Source organism: Trichosurus vulpecula, chromosome 5, assembly GCF_011100635.1.
Source record: "Trichosurus vulpecula isolate mTriVul1 chromosome 5, mTriVul1.pri, whole genome shotgun sequence".
NCBI lineage: Eukaryota > Metazoa > Chordata > Mammalia > Diprotodontia > Phalangeridae > Trichosurus > Trichosurus vulpecula.
The window spans coordinates 209,551,335-209,565,835 of NC_050577.1; the positions used below are offsets into that span (position 1 = coordinate 209,551,335).

The following is a 14,501-nucleotide window of genomic DNA, read 5'->3' on the forward strand; positions in this document are numbered from 1 at the left end:
GCCCCTGGGCTGGGCTGGGCTGGGCTGGGCTGGGGAGGAGGGGAGGTCGAGGAGTGGGTGGAGCGGGGGGCGGAGCTCAGGTGGTGTTGATACACAAAGGAGAGAGCTCTCGGCGGGCTGTCTCCTCCCTCCCGCTGACGTAGTCTCCTACTTTGGAGCCTATAACCCGGAGCTCAGAGAAATTCTTCAGAGCCGCGCGACGTTGTTTCCGAGCCTGTCTTTATCACCGGGGAGTCCGCCTCGGCCCCGCCGTCCACCACGCGTCCGCCCTGCCCCGCCGACACCTACCTACGCTCCCTTTTCCTTCTGGACCGCTCGGGATTTGGGTGGGGACTCAGGATTTTTTTTTTCCGCTCGATTCTTGTTTTGGGCCGTTTGTAGTTCTTTGTTTTACGGTTTGGAGTTTCATTGAAAATTGATTGGCAAAACCCTTTTGGTGAGATTTGGAGCCAGAGCCAAGAACCCCCGAAATCATCTAAGGTAATAACCCCCGAACTGAACCGTCTTTGAAGGGGGCAGAGTAGCGGGGGAAAGGGCGCGAGTGGGAGAGTCGAGGGAAGCCGGGGATCTAGCCCTCGGCGTCTGCCTGTCGGCGGTCATTGTTGGGCCTCTTCCTGGCCGGCTGGCGGGCGTTGGTCGCCGCTGAAGGCCGGCAGCCAGAGGATCGCGAGCCTCTGGGCACGGGGCGGGGGAGCGGGGGGAGGGGGGGGCGCCGCCGCCGCTGCTGCTGCATCTTTTTAAGGGAGGGGGAGGGGAGCCCCGAAGCTGGCGATCCCTCTGGTGCGGTCTTGTGACTAATTTGCATTTATCATTTTAAATCCTGGGGGCCCAGGTTCTGTGGGGAGTGGGGAATAGAGGTTTGGGCGAGTAATTAGGAAATGCAGGTCGGAGGATGTGTGACAATCGACGATCAATATTGCATCAGTTTCCTGGCGTAGAAAAGGCCTGGGCGGAAAGCTGGTGTGTTTGAACCCTGTTCCTGTAAATGTGTAAACAGACCGGGCCTTTACGGCCCGTATGGCCTGGGAGGTCATTTGGTTGTTTAGTTGAGCATTTCTTCATTGTTAAGAAACGAATGGGAACTTTTGGTTAGTTGATTTTTTTTTTAAAGTAAATTATATTGCCACCGATTATACTCCAATTTTTGCGGTTCCCAGCAAAGTACAGGGGGTGGCGGGGAGGAATAGAAAGGGTTAGAACATCATAAAAAAGTGGGAGATGATTCGAGGCCACTAAAATTGCAAACATCTAAGACAGTATGAAATGTGTGGCTCACGCACCCCTTCTATATCGATGTCCGAGGGAGAAAATAGAAAAAAAAAAAAAAGAAACTCCAAGAGTACTTCTTGGGCTGATCCAGTTTGGGTTGATGTAATTATGAAATTCCGCATGAGCATGAGGGTATTTATTGCCTTTTTGAGGATGAATCACTTTAGTGTGTAGTGGTGGGAGATTATCTTTGTTCTCCTCCATAGACTGTCTTGTACTTTTCCTCTCCCTCCTCGAGCTCCCCCGCCCCTCTCTCTTCTGGTACTTTTCCACTCCTCTGGCTGAGGATGAATCAGCCCTGATGAGCTTCCCCGGCAGCGGCGGCGGCAGCAGCAGCAGCAGCTTGCCACGTGACCCAGCCTAGGCGACCACTGCAGTATTGACGTTTCCCTTTTACCTTCCCCAGACTGGGCGAGTGTGCGCTGCACCCAGCCGCAAAGGACAAAAGGAGCTGAGCTGAACCTTTGGGTTGATTCCATAAACAGAAGGGAGCAGCACTTAAGGGACCACTGACTTCGTTCCAAACTAAGACAGGTTCCTCTGCACTCTCCTCCCCCTGCGTCCTATCATGACTAAAGCAGAAATGGGCAGGTTTAACATTTCTCCAGATGAAGACAGCAGTAGCTACAGTTCCAACAGCAATGATTTCACCTATTCATATCCCACCAAACAAGCTGCTATGAAGAAGAGGTCAGGAGAACTTCAACACTTTTCTTTCTTTTCAAAATGCCTTTCCAGGAATTCTCGTTTTAGAAGTTTCTTAAGGAGGGGACACGGGAATACACTTTACCATTGTGAAATTTAGTATGGAGAAACATTTCCTTTTTTTGCATGAATGATCTACATGATATTTTTGTGCTAAATAAAAAATGTTCTAACATATTTGGGATGATTGTTTGTTATGAAACAGTCTCATTTCAAATAATTTTTCTTGCAGCCATTATGTAGACATGGATCCTGAAAATCAAAACTTTTTGCTTGAATCGAATTTGGGAAAGAAGAAGTATGAAACAGACTTTGTAAGTTAAAAGCAGTAGAAAAATATATGTGTCATTTTGTGGAAAAAACAGCAATAGCTTTATACCTAGATTTCAAAATTTTAATATCATTTTTATCTTTTAATTTGGTTTCTATTTTTCCTTTGAATTGACAGCATCCAGGTACAACTTCTTTTGGTATGTCAGTATTTAATCTAAGCAATGCTATTGTGGGCAGTGGAATCCTTGGGCTTTCTTATGCCATGGCTAACACTGGAATTGCCCTTTTTGTGTAAGTATCTATAAAAAATTAGCATACCTGGTTATGCTGCATAATTAACATAATAAAATTTTATAGTGTCATTTAACAGTTCAGATCCTTTGAAAAAATAAAAACATTTTTATAATAATAATGTCCCAGTATGTGTATTAAGTTTTTTTTGTTTTTTTTTTTTCTTTAGCGTATGTTCTAGTTATTGAAAGCATAAGTCCAGAATATCTAATACATCTTGGGACTCTTTTATGCTGTTACGAACACTGGGATTGCTGTGTTTGTTTATTCCTTTAATTTTTTCTAGTCAGAAGCCAGATTTATTAACCATAAATAGATTTGAAGGTTGTGACCTCTCCCCCCCTTAAGTTCTTTAAGAAATGGACCACTTTTAATGAGCAGGATTTAATGATCATATTTACACATCTAGACTTGTTTGGTTTAAATGAAATATTCTCATTTTCTTCAAAATGATAGAATTTGTTCTGATTGTTGGGAGACTGCCACATTTTGTCAAAATGGGTGGTGAATGGGTTTTATCTTTAGGCTGTCCCAGTTGGAATCAGCTCTTTCTGAATGTTCTAGCATAGAGACTTAGATCTGGAGAATATTAGAGCTGGAGGGGCCCTAGAGATTGACCTATAGCCTATTTAACATTTTGTTGTTTCAAACAAGTGTCATTGTAGTTTGACCGTAAACATTCTGACACACTGCCTTCCTGTGTTTTCCATTTGATTGGAAAATATGTATTTTGAGCAAATTAACTTTTGCAAAGCTGTGCTTCGTGTTAAAATTTCACTGGCCTGAGACTTAAAACCCTAAACTCTAGAGTCTTGTGATTTCATTAGGGGCATACCAAATTTTAAGACGTCTGGTAGGTATTCTAAATAGAGAGGAGCAAGAAGGGAAAAAAAAGCCCCAAACCTCAAATCATAAAGTTGGTAACTTGCTAAATGATTTTTTGCCCTTTTCAGGACATTGTATTTGTAACTATACAATTACTGGTGCTTTGATTTATTTTAGATGGCATCATTATTGTATAGTAATCTCTTGAGGTACTTAGAAGGGTGTGTGTGTGTGTGTGTCTGTCTGTCTGTCTGTTTGTCTGTCTGTCTGTCTGTCTCTGTATGGGTGGATATAGTGGTGGGTGTACATACATGTTTGTATATACATAATACAGAGCTAAAAAGTCTAATTCAGTAATCTGCACTCTGTTAAGTTAGTGCTTGTTTAGTCTTGGTGACTATGAAAATATGATTTCTATTGGCAGTGAAATTGGTTATATTTCAAAATGAGGACCAGATAAAATTTGAAAACAAATTCTTAGGTATGCTGATATTGCCTTTTGGAAATCACTTTATATTTTAAGAGGTACTCTTATAAAATTTATCTCTTACTTATTTGGTAGTTCAGGGATGATAGAATTTCAAAAACATCTGAAGATACATTGAATGAATAAGACTGAGTGGGTTCCGCCCAATTTTCAAGGATATGGATTCATAAACAGCTTTTTGGGATTGTATAATCCAAAGGAAACAGATTTCCATCATACCTACTTTAGTAGTCTATTTAGAAAGTCTGTCTTGACTAAACTGTTTTTCCCTGATTTTTTGCCCTCAAAGAAGAATAGGGGACATCAGGGAAGTTCTTTGTCAAATTCAGTCCTAAAGCTCCTTCCTTTAGCATTTTTTGCTTCTGCCCAATCAAGTGAAAGAGAAGAGGAAGGATTTGGGCAAGTGGCAATATCATGGACAGTCTGTTACCTTGATAAATTTTAGTTTGAGTTCCAGGTACAAATAAGACTCATTCTTACTGCTGGAAAAAGTGAATATATAATTCTGAAGGACAGGGTTATGTTTAGCACAGAAAATACCACCAGTCCTATCTTAAGGACCAAAAAAATTTCCCATTAATGGGTAATTTGTTTCTTGTATGTGATGGTCGTGTGTGTGCAAGCATGTGTCACACACAGGGATGAGAATTGTACTTGTTCTGCCAAATTCTGTACAGTACATAAACATGGTTATACTTTTTGATTAGCTGAGTGTTCTTTCTTTCTTTCACCAGAATTCTTTTGACAATTGTGTCAATATTTTCCCTGTATTCTGTTCATCTCCTTTTGAAGACAGCTAATGAAGGAGGTATAGTAGAATTATTTTTTTTTCTAGAGAAGTATAGCTATTTTTTGTTAAAATACATACTTATAACTCTGTGTTTAAATTTACAGGGTCTCTATTATATGAGCAGTTAGGACATAAAGCATTTGGTATGGCTGGAAAACTTGCAGCTTCTGGGTCAATTACAATGCAAAACATTGGAGGTAAGGGCTCTAAAAAGTCATTTGAATCTTGCTGTACTGCCACTGAAGTTGGTCTTCCCTCCTTCTCCTCCTCAATTTATGGCCATAGCACACCTCACCTCAATATTTGAATATTGACACCATTTGATGACTTGTACCATGTACTAGATCCTAGATATGTAATGGTATAATTTTGTTTTTCTCTAGCAATGTCAAGCTACCTCTTCATAGTGAAATATGAGTTACCATTGGTGATCCAAGCATTAATGAGCATTGAAGAAAATAAAGGGTAGGTGTTAAGATTCTTCATAAGAGAACTGTTATAGACTCAAAAAGAAAACCAACATAGAGATTTGAATTTTTTAATATTAAAAGTGTAGTATGTAAAGTTAGAGGAATTGGGCCTGGTTTTCCATAGTAATATATGATGTTATATTAGTTATATTTCCTACTAAAGCTCAAATGAAGTTTTGAATTTTACTGTTTTGACTCAGTTTACTCTTATTACCTATAGCAAGTCTCCAGTTTTTTTGGCTGGTATTAAAGTGACTATGCATGTGCAGAATTTGATTTTTATAACATTTACAGGTTAAAAACAATAATGGAAAATTCAAACTAAGTATATTTTTAGGGCCCAAATATACTTTAATGCTTCTCTACAAGTTATCACATAATTACTAGTATTAGTTTCTATGGTAAATGCCATTACTATTTAGGCTTCGTTACTCTATGGAATAGATGAATTTCAGCAAAGATGGCTATAACGTGAACATTTATGATTTACCATCTAAATTCCATGAAGAAATTGGATATGGTCCAGAAAAACCCTCTACTAGATTGAACTGAAATGACTTGAGAACTTTTAATCAGCCACTTAATTGTATGGATAATAAATTTACCCTAGTTCTTAGAATCTAACTTTTTTCTTTTATTATGATAGTTGTCATATAAGCTAGACTTAGCACTCTATTCTAATAAGTACTTCATATTACATATACACACAAACACAATTCAACACAGTGTTTAAGTTTGAAGCTTTTGATTGTCCAAAGTAATAGTCTGCATAATCAGTTCTCTAGATTTGAAGTTGTGGAAAATGAGGACTATCAGGAATGGCAGTCTTTGGTGCTGATTATGCTATGGAGGCCTGCCCCTTGTAGTAAAGTTGTTTTGCCAAGTAGTCTAGCTTGTATTATCTAAAGTGCACATGTGAAGAATTTTTTTATTCTCTAAGATACCACATATTAATATTCCATTAGATTTAAATATTTTAAAAGATAGGCAAGTGGTAAATTTTCAGAAACTTGGGTTGTTAACTTAAACCTTGAAATAACAGTTTTCTGTGATAATATGCTAATATCTCAAGAGTGAGAAATGGAAATCTTGGGATGATATAGGATAATAGAAATAGAGTCTTGAGTATTTTTTTAGTAGAAAAATTAAGTTATAGAAAGAAATTTCTGATGCTCCTATGGAAATGTGATAACCCATGATGTACAGTAAACAGATCTAATATTATAAATTTTTCCTATGAGCTTAGGGAAAATTTTAAAATTTATTTACGGTTTGAGTTAAGAGAAAGTCTCCCAGTATTTTGAGCTCTTGCTTCATCATTATGTATATATTTTCCCTTAGTGTGGAAATATTTTCTTGTTGAAATGTTTTGGTTTATTAACACGTGAAAGACTTACATAATTCCTTGTTTTCAATTTCAAAAATGGCAAGCCAAAGCAATGACAGAGTTAGTGTATAATCTTTGTAAAAATGCTTGAAGATAAGATTACTTGCTTAACAGTGCCGCTTTGTTTGTGGCATTAGTATCAAGCCTTTAAGGAACACTTTATGTTATGAATTAGTTGGCAGTGCTCCCAGAATAAACAGTGGGACAAAAGTTATACTGTTAACCCTCTTAGTTTCAGACCAGTTTCTAAACTAAGTGAATATAGCCATCTAGTACAGCAAAGTATAGTAATTATTTTTTTTCTTCCCCAGAGTAACTTTCCCATAACTCCTTAAAAGAACAGGCTTTTCTAAACTTGTCCTTCAGCTTTTTTTTAAAGTCCAAAAATGATTCTTATCTAGGGTTTATGGTAGCTATCTCTAAAAGGTTTATTCTGAGGTAGGCATTTAGTTTTAAAGAAGCCAGATGAACATTTTTCCTGAGGAGAAACCAAATTTTCATTTCTGACCAGTTTTGAACATTACTGTTTTCTTTTTATTCAGAGAGTGGTACCTGAATGGTGACTATTTAGTTTTGCTGGTATCGTTGGTGCTTATTCTTCCTTTGTCATTGCTGAGAAATTTAGGTAAGTAAGCCTAACTTCAAACAGTTAGGAGAAAAATTAGTTATAAATTATTTCTGGCACTTTGAAACAGGCCTGTCACTTGGACAAGGTGGTGAAGGATTCCCAGGAGGGCCTAGCATCTGTCCAGGGATCATAGTTTGTTAAAGATCAAGATTAGACCAATTCTGGGGCTTTGAAAGATTAGTGCTAGTGGTAGGTGTTTGCAGTTAGTATAAGAGAAGGCTTCTGTCAATTTTAGGAATGCTCCTCAATGTTGAATTTTACTGGTATTTGCTTGGCATATTTCATAAGAAATGTTACTCCCTCGTCCTAACCAGGTATCAGTTTTTAATCTTTAAATTGGATTGTTTGCAGTTTAGAATTACTGAACTATAGCCTCTTAATTTTGAAAAAAACCTGTCACATAAATAAGTTACACTGTTAACATTCTTGGTTTCAGACCCAGTTTCTAAAGTACCTGAATATATCCATATTTTAGTGAACTCTGGTACTTAGTCTTTTCACAAATAGCAAAAGTAAAGATTTTTTTTTATCTCAGAGAAAAATACCTTTGTCTGAAACACATTTCCTCTAATGCCTGATTTCCCTCTCCATGCCCTTACAGGATATCTAGGATATACAAGTGGCTTTTCCTTGCTGTGTATGGTGTTCTTTCTGATTGTGGTAGGTATAATTTCATTCTTGGACTGCATCATGTATGATACCACTTTTCAAATGGGGCTATTTTATGATGTTTTGTCATATAGAGCAACAAAATATAAAGCCTCCATAATTTTATTTTTAGGTGATGTGCAAGAAATTTCAAATCTCTTGTCCTTTTGAAGCTACACTGATGAATGAGACACTAAATAGCACAGTAACACAATTGACAGCAACTTTTACATCTTCACCAGAAACCTCATTTAACATGACTCATGATGATTCCTGTGAGCCACGGTACTTTATCTTCAACTCACAGGTAACTATAATTCTTTCTTTTTTAGAAGTCGAGTATAGAGTTAAGAGAGAAATGAAATCACTTAACTGAAAATATGTTAATCAGAAGAATAAACAAGGTTGTATAGCTTAAATAGTGATTAGATGAACTAATTAGTCATTGAGAATTCTATGGAAAGCATTGGTTTTTTAAACAGATTTTTAAAAAAATACAGAACAATACAGGTAACTGAAATTAGAATAGAAAAATTATGCTGTCACCTACACAGTAAACTAATTGGAAGGATAAGAAATTCTAGAGTTTTGTAAATGAATAAAAAAAAATTAAACTTTGGCTTCCTCAGTAGCTATTGATAAGCTAATACATCATTATGTTCAGTCCTCTTATTTGCTTTTCAGACTGTCTATGCTGTGCCAATTCTGACATTTTCATTTGTCTGCCATCCTGCCATTCTTCCTATTTATGAAGAGCTGAAGGGGTAAGCATTTTGTATGTTTGATACTGATTTGTACACGCAAAAGTGGAAAAATGGGAAAAGGTAACATACTGTGCATTTTTATTGCTAAAGATCTATCTGCATGTTTCCTTCCAATTAAATAGCCGAAGTCGTAGAAGAATGATGAATGTGTCCAAGATTTCCTTTTTTGCCATGTTTCTCATGTACCTGCTTGCCGCCATCTTTGGATACTTGACATTTTACGGTAAATAATGTCCAGTTTACAATTAAAAAATCATTGATTAGTTAACCATGAAATTGATCCTTTTTTTTATACCCCGACATCAAAGAATACAGCATTCAAAAGTCCCTCACCCCAAAGAGAAATAAATTTTAAACCTAAGAACTTACATTATTGGATCTACCACAGAATAATACAATCCCACTCAGAAGAGACCTTAGAGATGTCTAATCTAACCCCTAATTTCTCTGCATAATGCATGAATATAATGAAGGTCTCCAGTAAACTCCCTCCTGCTCCATTAGTGATGGAACATCCCTCCTGCTCCACTAATTACCCAGCAAATCAGCTCGTTCCATTTTTGGATAGCTTATTATTAAGAAGCTCTTCCTTATATTACACTAAAATTAGGGAGGGGGGACCTATTTGTAACCCCTAGAACAAATCTAATCCTTTAACATGCCATTTTTCTAATAATTGGAGGTAGCTTATATAGTACATACCTAAAATAGGATTTTTTTCTCTTCTTCAGGATAATATAATTTATCCTACGATTTAGACTCTACAAATTTAGCGTATTATCCATTTACTATCACTCAAATTAAGTAGAATCCCTTTTAAAGAGACTTTTTCCCATGCTTAGCTACCCTTCCACCCTTCATTCTCCCTCCCCCCACAGTAAAAAAAAAAGTACTCTAAGCCAAGCATTAAGATTTAGCCACTTGGCTCCTGTTGTTTTTAATGGAATTCATGTGGCTAAATCTACACTTGATTCTTTAAAAATGTGCCACTTAATGTTTTTTTAATTGTATTAACTACATAATTCCAAATTAATCTTATTGGCCTCTTACAGCCTTGTTTTGTGAGTAGCTACCAACTTTTGGGCCAAATATTGCTCAGTTACTTGTCCACAGATCCTGTTGAAGTCATTTCGAACATCTAATGGGCAAAATTTATCCCTTTGAAAACAGATTATCACCTCAGTTTGTTTCATCTTCCTTATAGGACATGTTGAACCAGAACTGCTTCATACCTACTCTGCAGTCCTGGGTGCTGATATTATTCTTCTCATCGTCCGTTTGGCAGTATTGATGGCTGTTACACTCACAGTACCTGTGGTGATTTTCCCAGTAAGTATTGTCAGATCAGTAATGAATCTCTCTTCATGTGATTTTATGTGAACTTGAGATTTTGGGTATGGCTAAGTATTCCCAAGTTTTTGCTATTTTCCTTTTCAAAGACTTAAAAAAAAAACTGTAGACTTCTCAGCCTGAGGCATTTTTATATAATCAAAAACATGACAAATCTAACCTGCTCAAGTTTCCAAGGGAGCAAAAGGGAGGACTTTCACTTTGGAAAAGTAGTTAATTGGAAAAGTAAATTTGTCCTTTGCCTCATAATCATTGACTTCATTTTGTTTTTTTCTACTAGCTTATTAATATTTCTACTAATTCTCTTTTTCCTTTCCTCTGTAGATCCGGAGTTCACTCATTCAATTGTTATTCGCAGCAAAGGATTTCAGCTGGTGGCGTCATAGTTTTATTACTGTGTCTATCTTGGGATTTACCAATTTGCTTGTCATCTTTGTCCCAACCATTAGAGATATCTTTGGTTTCATTGGTAAGTTTTGAATTAAATCAGTTCTACATTTTTTAGGTACCAGAAAGTGTGATTTTGATAACCATTTGACATGCCTAATACTTAATTTATGAAAACTTTGTTTTTGCAAATAGGTGCCTCTGCTGCTGCCATGTTGATTTTTATTCTGCCTTCTGCTTTTTATATCAAACTAGTAAAGAAAGAATCAATGAAATCTGTGCAGAAGATTGGGGTAAGTGAGGAAAAAAATCCATGATGACTTTATAGCAGAAATTAATAATTTACCCTATACTGGCTGCTTATAGCCAGACTGATTGATCCAGAATAAAATGAAGCTGTTTTCTGTAATACTAACTTAATTTGTTGATTGCAGCCAGTTTAGTGGGAAAGCTCACATATATGCTCTTATATTTTGTCTTGCTATTATTACTTCTAGGTAATAATTGGTTGATTGGCTTGCATCCTGTAAACAGCTGTAACCTAAGAGTGAATGGAGTATTAGCAATCATAAAGAATTGTTAGGATAAAGTAATTTAAAGGACTAGTATGTAACATGGGTGGATAGACCAAACTTTTACCTGATTTCCTTGCCACTGAAAACATGGTTTAATTTTTTTTTTCAAAATTCCCTCATCTGTTCTGTAAATTATTGTAGTTCTCAAAAGTCTTATGTATTGGCAATTCAAAGTTTATATGGTGATCAGACATCTAGTTCTTAAGGCCTCCTGAAAATGTTAAAATTTTATTAGTTAAAGCTTTTTTTAGGGTATTGTAGAAAATTATAGGAATGTTTCTAGCAGTGATAACAAGATCCTTTTTAGCAGATTTCACTTGATAAGGATAGTCTCTAGATTTGCTGACCAGTTTTTAAATTATGTTCCTTTTTTTCTAGGCTGTATTCTTCTTGCTAAGTGGCTTTCTTGTAATGATTGGAAGCATGACTTTGATTATTCTTGATTGGATCCACAATGCCTCTTCAGATGGCCATTAGCTATCATAACGACAAACTTGAATACCAGTCAACTCTCTACTAAAACGGAACTTCACTTATGTTTGCAGTTTCACTTCCTTTTGCAATGCAGATTTTTTGCTGGTTCTTTCCTGTGCAGAATTAATGAACTCTTTAAGAAGCTGTTCTGCATGAAAGAAATGGAAATTAACAACACACCGCATGAGTCTCCTGCTAGAGGAAGTGACAATTTTATTCCATTCCAGAGAATGGACAACTTTAACTTTTATCAAGCCACATGTTTGGCTTTTTTTCATTGTTTAACTTGGATATTTTATGATTTTACTTGAATGTGCCTAATGGAACCATTTGATGTAAGAAATAATTATTAATTTGCAGTGAAGTGTTGAAATAACCATTAGAGAGAACACTATTATTTTTTGTACCAAAAAAGACAAAGACTTCAAAAGCACTATTTTACTTTTAAGAAATTGCTTTTTTGAACTTTATCCAGATAAGGTCAATAGACCAAATAAAAATATTTCATTAGTGTTTAAAACTATTAGTATTATGAATTAACTTGCCTTTTTATAGGCATAATAAGCCAAATACTTTTTTTATCCAAAACAAGTAATTTTTAAAGAAAATTATACATTCAAACCAATGTGAGCAAAAGTATATCATTGACTAGAAACCTAGATTTCATTCAAATCTCCATTAATTAAAAGGTAAAATTAGTAAACATTTGTTAATTGATACTCTATCCCAAATCAGATGTTAAGTCTATTTTTTGTGTTCCTTCTTCCTATATCCCCCTAAAACCTGAAAGATTCAAATTACGAAATTTTTAAAGACTTCTCCCCATTAAAATGGAAGATGATGAAACAAATATTTCTATGGTAAATAAAGAACTAATATATAGAACTCAAGGTACCAAATAGTGCAATTGGGTAAAACAGGGTTTATTCAGTTGCACCACCTATTTCTAGAGTTACATTGACAGCTATGGTTAGGTTTTTCAGTCAGCTGAAAATTCATTTGCTCTTTGCAAATGACTTACAGCAGTGGATGACTAGGATCTGCTTGCTGTAGGTGTTAACCATTGTATTCAGAAACTTCTGAACTAACAGGATTTCTCATTATTTATCCACTATTGGAAGTGTGAATTACTTGATTAATGACTGTTTAGTTCTGTTATTGTCTTATCTACACTAGAGGCCTAATACATGGGTTATACCAGTATTTGGTCTATGATACAAGTTCTCTTTGTACAGGCAATTAGAATACTCATGCAGTGATGCTTCTTTAAACTCATATGCACTGTATTGTCATCTCACACTTGTTCACTTTAGAATTGTTTGTCTGATCAGTGGCTGAAGAAACTAGTGCAGTGTGAGTATAAGAAGCTCTTTTGGTTCTGCATGTTCACTTGTTTCATTTTGATCCCAGTTAGAGAAAAATGTGAATTTAAACCTGGCTTCTAAGAACGCATTTATGGTGTGTTAAGGTGTATGGTGAATATGTTATCAAACAATTGTGGTACTATACTCATTTGGCATAATGTCTAGAAACCTGAATTTACATAATTCCATTAGTGGTTGGGAGAAGCAAATGTTGAAATTATCTGACTCAATTTTCTCTTGAACTGAACTATGTTCAGTTCCAGGAGTCAGAATTTGGCAGACATGGTTTATGTCATTCAGCATTCTTATGTACTCTATGTGACTGGTAAGGTTACGGACCACAAACATCTATAATCTATAGATCTCATGCAACTGGAAGATAACCAGTAATGATATATTGAATGAGACCAAGGGTTAATTTTGTATTTAAAATTATTAGGTACAATCTAGAGAATATGCACTGTTGTTTTCTTTTATACATTTTTGAGTGGGCCATCAGTACCCCAGAGCCCAACTCTAGTTCAAACCAAGAATCAGCATTCCTCTTTGAGTTCTTGGAAATAATTGCTAAATTAGCACCTGAAAACTGTAAGGGAATGCCATTTGAAGATTTTTTTTTTAACATCTCATTCTTAAATGGATGAGATTATTTTAGGTTTTTTTTTCCCCCAGCAAAATCAGAAACAAAAGAACAATTCCTTTTACAACAGAAGGATGTCAGAAGTCTCCCCATCATTTTTGGCTGTTACCACTTGGCTACTCCAATGCATGATTTTTCCTACAAGTTAACCTGTCTGCCTTGAGGTTCCTAAAACATATCCTCATTAATGAGCAATGTTCAGTATTAAACCACTGTCTTGTCACCTTGTTTTTACATTACTGTCTTCCACAGGTATTTCAGTCATAACTGTAATATAATTTATAGAACAACATTAATCCATTAAAGCTAACATATTTTTCAATATTTATGATACTCTGTATATATATCATGTGTCAGTATATATTTGTAAATAGGTTGTATATAATGAAGGTTTGGGTATTGGGTTTAAATGTACATACTCTTCTTAGTTTATTACTTCTTTATGATGGTATGCCTCTGTAAGTATCGTCCCCCTAAAAATTGCCGTATGGACAATTACAATGACATGAGCTACCAAGTTGTGTAAGAACACATACTAAAATTTAAATTGTATTTGCAATAAACAAGTTTCTTCTAAATCAAAAACCTTTAAGAAATCAAAATAGAACAGATTCATTTTTGTTTCATGGAGGTTTTATTTTTTAAAATGTAGTAGTTACAAATGTGATCTGTTGAAAAAGGCCTTCCTACACAGGTGTTAAAAATCTGTATATATTGTATATACTCACTGTACTGTAAGGTCCAACAATTCAGGTATGGTTTGTTGGCAAAGAGTGCTTCACCGTTTCAATGAAACATTGTATGTTTTAAATAAACTAAAATAAATATGTGCGTAATCTGTAAATGTGTTTTGTTTAGTAGAAATGGGTTTGTCAGTTTGTTAACATATGTAATTTAGTTGCAGATTTTTTTATCCAGTTATTTATTGATGCCTTTTTTATCATAATTTCCAAATATGGTCTTCCTTCCTTCCCCCCTACCCCGCATCATTTGTTCTGTTGTTTCAGTCATTTCTGACTTTGACCCCTTCAGGAGTTTTCTTGGCAAAGATAATGGAGTGGTTTGCCAATTCTTTCTCCAGCTCATTTTACAGATGAGGAAACTGATGCAAACAGGGTTAAGTGGCTTGCACAGGGTCACGCAGCTAGTCAGTGAGGCTAGATTTGAACTCAAG

General features: G+C 35.9%; 1 protein-coding gene across 2 annotated transcripts; it reads left to right on the forward strand.

Moving 5' to 3' along the window:
* The first annotated feature begins 32 nt into the window (after nt 1-32).
* On the forward strand, nt 33-14,171 carry SLC38A2 (solute carrier family 38 member 2). Of its 2 annotated transcripts, XM_036758630.1 has the most exons (16): nt 33-480; nt 1,676-1,959; nt 2,207-2,288; nt 2,423-2,538; nt 4,585-4,658; nt 4,745-4,837; nt 5,024-5,105; nt 7,040-7,122; nt 7,727-7,785; nt 7,907-8,080; nt 8,458-8,537; nt 8,660-8,760; nt 9,742-9,866; nt 10,212-10,356; nt 10,470-10,567; nt 11,228-14,171. In XM_036758630.1, the coding sequence occupies exons 2-16, from the start codon at nt 1,838-1,840 to the stop codon at nt 11,324-11,326; spliced, it is 1,533 nt and encodes a 510-aa protein (XP_036614525.1). In that variant the 5' UTR covers nt 33-480; nt 1,676-1,837; the 3' UTR covers nt 11,327-14,171. The 2 variants fall into 2 exon arrangements, with proteins under 2 accessions (XP_036614525.1, XP_036614526.1); XM_036758631.1 differs by lacking the exon at nt 1,676-1,959 and having other exon boundaries at nt 191-480.
* Nucleotides 14,172-14,501: the final 330 nt, after the last annotated feature.

Excerpts from the sequence above, each read along its gene's own strand:
- SLC38A2 (XM_036758630.1), top strand. The coding sequence starts at position 1,838 with ATGACTAAAGCAGAAATGGGCAGGTTTAACATTTCTCCAGATGAAGAC. Across the intron at positions 7,786-7,906 it reads TGGTGTTCTTTCTGATTGTG|GTGATGTGCAAGAAATTTCA; the intron begins GTAGGTATAATT and ends TTTTATTTTTAG. Across the intron at positions 10,357-10,469 it reads AGATATCTTTGGTTTCATTG|GTGCCTCTGCTGCTGCCATG; the intron begins GTAAGTTTTGAA and ends TTTTGCAAATAG.